At 41.9% G+C, this 12162-nt stretch overlaps 1 protein-coding gene across 4 annotated transcripts in view; it reads right to left on the reverse strand.

The window, feature by feature from the left end:
* Positions 1-12162, reverse strand: part of kcnq1.1 (potassium voltage-gated channel, KQT-like subfamily, member 1.1) — a 787687-nt gene that overhangs the window by 655135 nt on the left and 120390 nt on the right. For all 4 annotated transcript variants that reach the window (XM_073049209.1, XM_073049208.1, XM_073049206.1 and 1 more), the window contains exon 2: positions 3601-3691. In XM_073049209.1, the coding sequence (XP_072905310.1) occupies positions 3601-3691 (91 nt within the window). The remainder of the gene's footprint in view (positions 1-3600; positions 3692-12162) is intronic.

The raw sequence follows: 12162 nt of genomic DNA on the forward strand, positions 1-12162 counted from the left end.
CAGTCTGCCTGAACGAGCATTCATCTGCTCTAGTTATCAGTTGTGGTGCCAAGTCAAACACCTGATGTAATTATCACGAGCTGAAACTTGCTGCTGGCCAACCCCTCCTTCAGGTGCCAACACCATCGGGAACCCAGGCGACTTCTCCCACTCCCCTGCTTTAAACAACGTTGCCTGGAGACAACGAGCAAGAAAAACCTTCCATTTTGATCAGGGCTAACTTCTGCCTGAATTTTGCCCCATTAAAGCCAAGCTTCCGAGCAGACAATTAAAGCCACTGTTAATGCTATTTGCTTTGACCGTAATTTAACACATAGCATGTCTTAGAATCAATAAGAAGTGGTAGCATATATGCGCTCTTAAAATAGAAAATTACTGGAGACATATAAACTGAGGTGCTGACACTAAGCATTGAACCTACTGGATTTTGATTGCATACCAATTGTTTGGAGGCAATACAACGTGGGTGCCATCTCTTTGACCCAGGCACATTAGCACTCTCCTTCTGGCACCCGTCGTGCTTTACTCACCTTCATCCCAAGTCAATGAAATCTTCGAACCCCCACAACCTTTCACTAGGCTTGTTAGTAAAGAGAAACATGTTGTGGGCCATGCCGAACATTCTGGTAGGTTGAGGACCAGGCCCCCACAGTAGTGACACACTCTCAGTTTGCTGTGCACTCAGTTTGCAGACATCCACTGTGAGTAACTTAGCAGAACTGCACTGAAAACACTGCTTTCCTCCTGTATCTGACAATGGCACAAGCTGGCAATACTGATCTTTGTGGAATGAACATGTTGAAGGAGCTTAGGAGAACGATGGTGCCTAACAGAGACCCCTTTGCTTGCATCTTTGGAACAGCTCTATTTCTATCTTTAATATCTCTGTTTCAGGGTTCTTTTGACCTGGAGTTGCACACTTACTTTGGTTCTTTGCGGGAATGAGACCTGCTCTCGGGTCTCACGGCTGGCCGCTATTTGATATGCCGAGGATGCGGCCTAGTGCGCCTTCAGGGCTCCGAGGTTTCGTGGCTCTGGAGGCAGGCGGACTTGAGGTCGGTGCCTCTGCGGGAAACTGGTGCGTCGTGGGAGATGGTCGATCGAAAGCAGCGAGCTGACTGCTGGCTGTGCGCCCAGAGACCCGAGTTCTTTGGGCACAGAGCTCGGAAGAAGTGACGCAACAGAACTTTAACATCATAAATCAGCGAGTGGTTGTTATGTCTCCCCTCTTGCTGTGAAATGGGGCCACCTCTTTTTTCCCTTATTAGGGAGAGAGAGAGAGCCTGTAGTATGTTGGATACCAGGTGAACTAGTAGTCTTTGAGTTACTGCAAGTCTGTGTCTTTATTGATGCTTTGCTGCATGCCTTCATTGCTTGGTGGGGGAGGGGATGCCAATGCTTTTTTGCTGATGGGGAGGGGGGTTCGTTGCTTTGCTGATGCTGCTTATGCGTGGGAGGGGGAGCTGGGCGGACTTCTGGGTTCTAACATTTAACTGTCATTCATTCTTCGAGGCACCCCTCTGTCTTTGTGGATTTTTGCGAAGAAAAAGAATTTCAGGAAGTATATTACATAACATTTTTCCGACATTAAATGTACCTTTGAAACCTTTGAAATATCCACTTACAGAAGATGCTCACAGGCACCAGGACAGATTTTTTTGCATCGTCACTGCATGTTTGCCTCTGGCCTTCCGGAACTGCACTCATTATTTTTAACCCATTCAAGTTCTTTGTCATGAGGTGAACACAACCAATAAGGCCAACATTATTTGGCCCACAGCTAATTTCCCTTTTGCAAAATACTCCACGCACAGCCTAACCAGCATCAGTACAAGCACAACATGATATCCCATGTTATCATTCTACAGTATATAACCTTTCTAGCCATTTAAAAACTGTTCTATTTTTTCTACCAGAGTAAGTACACTCACATTTTCCCATATTGTACTCTATCTGTTACATTCTTACCCACTCATTTATAATGGCCGTATCCTCTGCAGACTCCTCATACCCACCTTACTTTCCTTTTTATCATCTGGCTTTGTATTAACAGCAAACTTAGGCTCACAAATGTTAGTTTTTTCATTTTAGTTACTGAAAGATTCAAAGTACATTTATTATCAAATTATGTATTCAGTTTACAACCCTGAGATTCGTCTTCCGCACAGACAGCCACGAAACAAAGAACACCATGGAACCCATTCAAAGAAAAACATCAACCCCCTTCCCATGTGTGAAAAAAGAATTTACATTGTGAATAGCTGAGAGCTCAGTATTGGCACCTGACATTTAACTGATCCTTGTTAATACATTACCCTCAACCCAGCATCCCTTATTTTCTGCAAAAATGTATTGTTTCACTGTATCAAAGACAGTTTGAGAATCCAGATTGACTATATCCATTGGTTTCTCCTTCATCCATTCCGCTGGTTACCTTGTCACCCAGCCTTTCTATTAAACTATATTGACTCTACCTAATCAGTTTATGATTTAAGTGCTCTGTAAACAAATGCTTAATAATGGATTCCAACACTGGCTGCCAATTGACGTCAGTGTTATTAGATTTCTGAACTTATCTCCAGGACTGTTCCAGAAGCTCAGGACATTTGCTTGATCAATTTATTCTGCAGCCACCTCTTCTAGAAATGAAGGAATTAGGACCAGAAATTTGCCTGCTTTTAGACCTTTAAGTCCTTCAACTCATTTTTCTTTGGCAATATTAATTGCCTCCAGTTTTTTACTGGTGCTGCACCCTTGGTTCTCCATCATCTCATTTTTGAAGTCTTCTTCAGTAAAGATAATCCATACTTATTTAATACTTTAATTACTTTATTCTTCAATACAATTTGCATCTTGTACCCACACATGCTATCATTAATCACTATATATATATAAGCTCTTACAATGCTTATAAATCTTGCTAATTTCCATTATCTCTATTAGGATTTTGATCATCCTTTGCTGTTCACTGAAACTCCCAAACTTGTTATTCTTGTGAACAATATTATCCCAAGTCTCTAATTCTGCTGATTGATGGACTTTATCACTGGGATATTACTTCTCAAAATAGTTGTTGGTAAAGAAATACTTCTTTGAAAGTTTCCCCAGTCTGCATTGGTCAAATTGCTATTCTGACCCAGTGATCACAATGTCAGTGAAACAACAGGCAATAGTGCACCGAGTATACTGGCTGATAATGAGCATGCAGTATTGACCTAGACTCAGTGTACTGAATCCAGCAGCTGTTTAAGCACCAGATGTAACAAATCTGTCAGCCATAGCAATCTCATGGATAACTGACCACAAAAAAAGGATTAATTGCTCAACACAATTATACTTGGCAAGGTAATTTTTGCAGCAAGGGGCACCAATCCATTCATCACCTTGAGAAAGTAAGATTCAAAAACGGTGACATGTCAGGTTTAAGATTACAACACAAGATTTTTCTATACATTATTCTGCATACATTAATACAGGCTACAGACTGTAAGAGATTTGTATACCCCACTAGAAGAATGTCAAGTGGTGGGAATACTTATTCTTAATAACCAAGCCCACATTACAGAGTGTGTGCAGAAGAAACATCATTGGTTTACGTACCATCCACACGAGAGCTCTGTTGGCAAAGTAATGGTATTGTTCGATTGTTGACATGACACTGAAGATGAGGCAAACCAAAACAATTAGAAATCTGAAAGGCAAAAAGAAAATGAAATGAGAGGGTGAAGAGCACAGAAATATAAAATCAACTTTTTTGATAAGGCAACATTCGCCATACTTTCAAAAAGAGGAACAACTACATCACTTCTTTCAACCAGCTTATGAGGAAGCCACATATACCAGCCTTGTTCTCTTAACCATTTAACAGGGAGGATCAGGTTTAGCTATCCTGCCCACTGAATGAGGGGAACAAAATACAATTGGTCAAGTACCCTAACTCCAGCTTATGGATGGGAGAGTTTTAATATAGCCGCACACACGTTGGTGTCCCACCTAAAACGTAGCCAGACCATTTCTGAAATCCAATGGAGGGAATACAGTGAAGATATGCACTGCCTCAGTGGCTCACTCCACTCACATGTAGTGATGAGACCATCCTTAACTTTGCACTGCCGCACAGTACCACTGTCATTTGCCCAACGCCGGTCCCCTAGGCCTGAGTCGACGTAGTAGTAGTCGTACGACTGTCACTGGTGCACCTACAGTATACATTATAATATCACAATGGTCCCCTATTGTTTCTTATTCCATCTCTGAAGACTCAAGAGACTGCATATAGTGTAATCTGGAGCAAAAAAAAATCTATTGAAAGAATTAGGCAAGTGGAACAGCATCTATAGGGCAAAAAGAATTGTCAACATTTGGATGCAGAGTCTAGAACTGAAACATTGACACTTCCTTCCACCACCACCCCCCACCCCCAACAGCTGCTGCTCAAACCACTGAGTTCCTCTGGCAATTTAATTTTGATTCCATTAGTGCTCTTATACCCAGGAATGGATAGGAAGTATCAGTGTATTTGAAATTACAACCGTTATAAATTTAACCAAAGAATTCAATGTGATAATGAAGAAGTGGAACAGAAGTTAACAGTGTTTCTCCAATAACTGATAATTCTGCTGGGTCTCATCTCTGGATATGCCTCATACAGAATGGACCTCACATCATTCATCTCAGACCTCACAATTGTGCACATTGCTGGGCATTTACTTTCCATCTTATCTGTGGGTTCTTCAAAAGGCATAGGTGATGCTTGAAACCTCAGTAAAATGGTTCTCTAACATTGGGGGCGACATATTACAGGGTCTTCTGTCAAGCATCTTGCTGTTGAGAATTGCAAATATTACCATTCTGGACCAGTTTTGCTTCACAGGTTTGTCTCTCAAATCTTATGGTGGTCTTCAGAGATGACTCTGTAATTAATAGTTTCTGTTCTGGTATCTATCTCTACTATTATAACTCATTGCATGCTTCACTTACTGACCAAAGGGAAATGGTAAGTGCCCATCTCCTGCTGGCAGACATCTGAATGGTCAATGCTGCAAATCTGTGGCATTCCATAAATATACCCAATATTCCCTTTATGCCACAGAAGCTCTGCTCTTTGTTGATATTACCAACTCACATGACCAACCAACTTCTCCACTGGTAACCTGCAGGATTCCTCCTGTATGACTAGCTAACAGCACTTGGCTCCACCCCAATGAAAAATGGTTTCCAACGCACGTCTTAGTCTTCAGCCAACTAAAACCGCAATATCTATGGACTTGCATATCACTGTTTTCTCAATTAATTAATTGATTTGAAATTCAACATTCTGTTTCCATCTCCTCATTACCTAATTTTAAGTACTTCAAGAGGACTGTTCATTATACTTGGACCATGCGAGGGAATTTAAGTTTAAGGCAAACTTTGCTGGTTGGTTCCTTCTACACAGATTTATGTCCTTCTGCACTATGCCTCATCAGTAGCAAATCTAACATTAAGTCATTTTGAAGAGGGGTTTTGAGGATCCTGTGATTCACATCGTAATGCTTCCATCTTTTGCATTCACATGCACTGTTACTCATACTTTGATCACCATAACTCCTCTTGTGCAACCTGCAGCATATCTTCACTGTTCTCTTAAGCAACACACACAATGCTGGAGGAACTCAGCAAGTCAGGTAGTATCTATGAAGGTGAATAAACAATCAATGTTTTAAGCTGAGATCCTTCATCAGGACTGGAGAGGACTTATGACATCATTGTGTGAAGCCTGATGAAGAAACATCAGATATTCAAGGGTAATTCTTGCCTCAAGGTGCCTGGCCACAAGTTCAGAGTGAGGCAAAATGATCTGAGTATGGTTATAATAACAGTTGACTTGGAAAAGGAATCGGTTTTTAATCATGTGCTCCTAAAGTATGCAATTAAATTAATAAGCAAAATTACTTTCAACAGGTTTGACAAGCTAAATGCAAAGGTGATGATGGGATGGTCCAGAATACAGGTTGTGCACAATGGGTCAGTATAAGGAATTGCACACTTAGGATGGAGATGAGAAATGTCTTCACTCAAGGAGCTGCAATTCTCTATGCAATAGATACTGAGTTTTTGCCTGCATCCAAGGTAGATGCTAGATTTTTAGATAGCAAGAGAAATGGGAATAAAGTGGAAAGGTGAAGTAGAGGTAGCAGAGTAACGTGACCTTATTGACCAGCTGCATTATATAGTGTGTGCTGCTTACGACTTTGGATGCATTCATTGCCGTTGTTTGGATATTGCTAGCCATTAATAAAGGTTTACCATGAAGCTCTGTCCTGTGTACTAGTCTAGTTGATCAGAAGTACTAGAGAGAACACCATATTGGTAAGTAGTATCCAGGGAAATAGGAAGAAACAACTAAGTGTAAGAGAGAAAAGAATGGTGTTCCCTAGAAAAAGCGTGAATGGTGCTAATGATATCAGTTGGTGGATGTGGCATTTATAGTGAATTAGAAAAGTATGACAGATCACAGCTGTTTGCTCCATATAGGAGAATGGGAGAGAAGACCCTGAGTGCAAATAATATTGTCAAAGTCCCAGCAGGAAGACAGAGAACAGAGAAATGGGTCCTTTTCAAATAGACAAAGATCATAACCACTTCTAGTGGTAGGATCAGAAATATTTCAAGTAATAATGAATTTATTAGCATCTTGAGCATGAAATAAGTTTCTCATGAGGACATTGTGAGGATTTTGATGGGAAGTTAAATCCCAGCCCGTTCAGAGATTTTCACAGGTACAATGGTTGGAAAACAGGTTGTCAGGTTTAAGACATTGGCTAAAAGAAGCAAGTTTCAAATATTTTTAGACTGGGTGCAGTAAGATCATTCATTTTGTTGTCTGGAAATAAGAGAATTAATGAAAAGTTGTTCAACTCAATGGAGCTTTTTTCAAAGGATTGTGTTGAATAGTCTGGAAAATGGAAGGGGCACCAATCAATTTGAATCAGGTTCATTCAGGACACTGTCTTAAAGTTGGGCAGGGAGCAACCTCAAGACAGATAACAGCATGGTCTTCTCCTTTGTGAGCAAGTCACATAATGCTATGGTATCTTCAGAGGAAAATCAGCAGAGCATTTGAGTGTCAGATAAGAGAAGGCTAGAGTCCTGTGGATGGAATAGATGGGAGGATTGCCATGGTTTGATATGGACACCGCCTGCATCTTCAAGAGCTCTGATGCAAGAAAATTGCAAGAGTAGGCTTTTTACAAGATCCAAGATGATGCCACCAGAGTGAACTGTATCTCAAATAATAAGTCCAACTAAAGAGATGAGATAGGAAGCTTAGTGAAAAATGTCATGGTAACAACCTTTCCAACAGAGCTGGTCGTTGACTTTAGAAAGGGAAATGGTCCACATGCTCCTGTCTAGATCAATGGTGTTGAGTTTGAAAGGGTTAGGAGTTTTTGGAATGTGAGGGAAAACCAGAGCATCCAAGCAAAGCCCATGCAGTCATGGGGAGAACATTCAAACTCATTCCAGAGAGCAGCAGGACAATCTTTCAGCTGACACTGTGAAACAAGGCGCTAACCATTACACCATTGTGCTACTCGGCACATTATGGAAACCGACCTTCCCTCTCTGGGCTCTGTCTATACTCCTCGTATAAAGCAGCCAAAATAAACAAAGACCCCATCCGTTCCAGGAATTTTCACCACCCACTTCTAATGGGCATACTGTGGTAACTCACTTCCCAGCGCACTCGAACCGGCTCACAAAGCGGCGCGGTCCCAAAGAGGGCGCCAAGCCTGCTCACCAGCAAGGGGAAAAGCCCGTGTGCGGGATGGGACTGTGAATATGTGACTGTGCATTCCCGCCCGGGGAGGGTGGGATCAGGAAGGCTTTAAAGCGAGGCCGCGAAGTTTGAATAAATCTCTTTTGCAACTGCAGCTCACCGACTCCGTGTCGTTATTGCAGCGCTGCGTGTAGCACACCGCCACAATACAATACAAAGACCAGACAGAAAGTACGTACAGCTTCTACCCTGCTGTAATAAATGGTTCCCTAGAATGATGTGATGGATCCTCAATCTCACAATCTACCTTGTTGTGATCCAGCTCCTTACTGTTTACCAGCACGGAACTTTCTCTGGAGCTGTTACACTTTATTCTGTATTGTTATTGTTTTACCTTGTACTGCTTCAATGCACTGTGTAATGATTTGATCTGTGGGTCCAGTACACAAGATATACTGCTACATGCAACAATTATAAATCTATTCCAATTCCTGTTCAATTTTTCTTTGAATAAGATGACAGTTGCTGAGGGTAGCAATTCCTGCTTGCCTGGGACACTGGGGGAATGTGGATTGCCACCCATGTACTGGAATCAAACAACAGAGAGAAACTCAAGTTGTGATGTTATATAAGTTTTGCAGGTACCAACAATACCTTAATGACATCCCTTCTATCAATTAGTCATCTTGACAAGTGGGAATATTAATACTACTGCAAGCCAGTCAGCTATATGTAAAATGTATACTTAAAATATCCAAACACTTGGAGTTTAAGAACAAATTGGCATTCAAAATTATACAAGTGGGGCTCTACAGGGACTGGGCCAGATAGCCAGTTGGTTTGGAAGGAATGTGTTTCAAAGTCAAACAGCTACTGCTGTAGGAATGTGACCATGAAGAACAGGAAATCAGTATGTGTTAGTACACAGGGCACGAAAAAGAATGCCTAGAGGGCACAGCAAGGTGAAGACAGTTCTCTTTATGTCAGCAACTGTGGGAATTGTGGTATAAGGAGCAATGTACCAGTAGTGATTCTGATGGCGAGTGTGATTTGGGCCATCGGGTGAAAACGCACACCAGTGCAAGGTTTTCATATAAGGAGGAAACATAACTTGTATGGAGCTGGGGCTGTAGTGGAACTATATGATAGAAAATTGAAAATTTGTTCTTCCACACACATTTAAGAATTTTTAAAGATTTAAAGATTAATGTTATTTGTCAGAAGTACATCAAAACATACTGAACAGTGAAATGCATCATTTGTGACAAACCAAATCAGCGTGGATTGTTCTGGGCAGCGTGCAAATGTCACCACGCTTCTGGCGCCATCAGGCCATGCACACACCTCACTAGCCCTAACCGTAAGTCTTTGGGGTGCGGGGGGGAAAGCGAAGCATCCAAGCGAAGCCCGTGTGGTCATGGGGAGAACATACAAATTCCTTCCAGACCGCAGTAGGAGTCGAACCATAATCTTTTAGCAGGCACTGTGAAGCAATGCCATTACGCTACCACGTCACCCAGATATTTATGGTGTGGATTAGAAAGGTTAATTGAGGTATCCCTCCTGCAAAATTAAAAGAATGACAAGAGTGCTTTCATCAATAATTTGTAGTGATAACTGTCTGAGTTTCTATCAGCCAGAACTGTGCACATGTTTACTTCACTGTGGTTCAGTAAGGAAATGTAATCTGAGCAAGGAGAGAGATGGCAAGGGTCAGAACATCAGGAGAACCATAAATGCAGAACATTGTGAGATACTCTACAGTGACTGATAATCCTTGATGAGTGGTTGTAATCTAGGGTGCGATGGAAATTACTGTAATATTCAAACTACATTGCAGCAGAAAGCCCTGAAATTCGTCTTCCCCACAGACAGTCACAAAGCAAAAAAGAACCTGGAACCAACCCCTTTCAAAGAAAAACATCAAACAGCAAACTCCCCTCTCTCCCTCACCCCCCATGCGCAGAAAAAAAATATCGCACAGCTGGTAACAAAAAAAAGTGAGCGAAAACACAGAATATAATACACAAAATCAAAGGGCATATTTCAGTTCAGTTCAGCTCAGGGTTCATTATCTGCAAGTTGCCCCGATAGGATCTTATGTTTATGATTTGCTGCTTTACCGCGAAGTCTCTTCTAGGTATGCCTACCCCAAAGAAATTCAAACCTTCTCTTCGACGGAATTTCAGTGAAACCCGCTCTCACTGCTCCCCCTATGTAATCGCTGCTGCTGTCAGATTCTTTGACCTTGTGCTCACACTGACTTGCACCTATCACCTGCCAGCTTGCACCCCTTCCCCTTCTTCCCACCTTCTTATTCTGGCTTCTTACCCCTTCCCTTCCAGTCCTGAGGAAGAGTCTTGGCCCAAAACATTGGCTGTTTACTCTCATCCATAGATGCTGCCTGACCTGCTGAGTTTCCCTGGCATTTTGTGTGTAATCTAGTGCATGGTGTGGAAAGTCATTTTATCTTTTTGTCCTTGTGTAACCTGCAAGTGAGTGAAGGCAAGAAGATGGGAAGAGATAAAGTATAAGTTGTTGTTATTGGATTTGTGATACTAAAGAATATTTTGGAAACAATGTTCAGTAATTATTAAGATTGTGGGAATTAACTCTTTAGTATGAGATCCGTTATGTGTAAAGTCAACTGAAAAAACGGCTGGATTTAAAGTCAAAGTTAAGGTTAAAGTTACACTCATCATCATACGCATAAGCATAATGAGTCATAGAGCAAAACAGTATGGATACAGGTCCTTTGGTACATCAAGTACATAATAACCATGGTGCCCACCCAGCTAGTCCCAATTTCATGCATTTAGCCCATCTCCCTCTAAACCACACCTCTCCATGTACCTATCCAAGTGTTTCTTAAATAATACTATTGTGCCTGCCTCAACCACTTCTGACAGCTCATTTCATGTACTCATCACCGTCTGGGTGAAAAAGTTACCCCTCAGATCGGTTTTAAATCTTCCCCTCTCACTCTAAATCTATGCCTTCTTTTTTTTTGCCTCCCCTACTCTAGAGAAAAGGCTGTTAGAGTCAACCTTTATTTGCCTCTCATAAATTTAAACATTCTCCTATGTTCCATGGAATAAAGACAGTGTAGCCAAAGTCTCCCTAGAACCCAGGCTCTCTAGTCCCGGAAACAACCTTGTAAGTATTTTGTGTGCATCTTTCCTATAACAGATGACCAAAACTGTACATTATACTCCAAGTGCAGCCTCATCTCTGATTTATACAACAATTTATACAACAATCAGAAGACTGATGGGACTGAAGGCTGACAAATCCCCAGGTCCAGATGGTCTGCACCCTAGGGTACTAAAGGAGGTGGCCCTGGAAATTGCGGATGTATTGGTAATCATTTTCCAATGTTCCTTAGATTCAGGATCAGTTCCTGAGGATTGGAGAATGGCTAATGTTATCCCACTTTTTAAGAAAGGAGGGAGGGAGAAAACAGAGAACTATCGACCTGTCAGCCTGACATCGGTGGTGGGAAAGATGCTAGAGTCCATTATTAAGGATGAAATAGTGGCATATCTAGATAGCAGTGATAGGATTGGGCCAAGCCAGCATGGATTTACCAAGGGTAAATCATGCTTGACTAATCTGTTGGAGTTTTTCAAGGATGTAACCAGGAAGTTAGACGGGGGAGATCCAGTGGATGTAGTGTACCTCGATTTTCAGAAGGCATTTGATAAGGTCCCACATAGAAGATTGGTGGGTAAAATCAAAGCTCAGGGCATCGGGGGGAAGACATTGACATGGATAGAAAACTGGTTGGCAGATAGAAAGCAAAGGGTAGCGGTGAATGGGTGTTTCTCGGAATGGCAGGTGGTGACTAGTGGGGTGCCACAGGGCTCGGTATTGGGACCACAGCTGTTTGCCATTTACATTAACGATTTGGATGAAGGCATAGAAAATAACATCAGCAAATTTGCTGATGAAACTAAGCTGGGTGGCAGTGTGACATGTGATGAGGATGTTAGGAGAATTCAGGGTGACTTGAATAGGCTGGGTGAGTGGGCAGATACTTGGCAGATGGCGTTTAATGTGAATAAGTGTGAGGTTATCCACTTTGGGAGTAAGAACAGGAAGGCAGATTATTATCTGAACGGTGTAGAGTTGGGTAAGGGAGAAATACAAAGAGATCTCGGAGTCCTTGTTCATCAGTCACTGAAGGTGAATGAGCAAGTGCAGCAGGCAGTGAAGAAGGCTAATGGAATGTTGGCCTTTATTACAAAGGGAATTGAGTACAAGAGCAAGGAAATCCTCTTGCATTTGTACAGAACCCTGGTGAGACCACACCTGGAGTATTGTGTACAATTTTGGTCTCCAGGGTTAAGGAAGGACATCCTGGCTGTAGAGGAAGTGCAGCGTAGATTCACGAGGTTAATTCC

The sequence above is a fragment of the Hemitrygon akajei genome, chromosome 6, assembly GCF_048418815.1.
Source record: "Hemitrygon akajei chromosome 6, sHemAka1.3, whole genome shotgun sequence".
Taxonomy (NCBI): Eukaryota; Metazoa; Chordata; class Chondrichthyes; order Myliobatiformes; family Dasyatidae; genus Hemitrygon; species Hemitrygon akajei.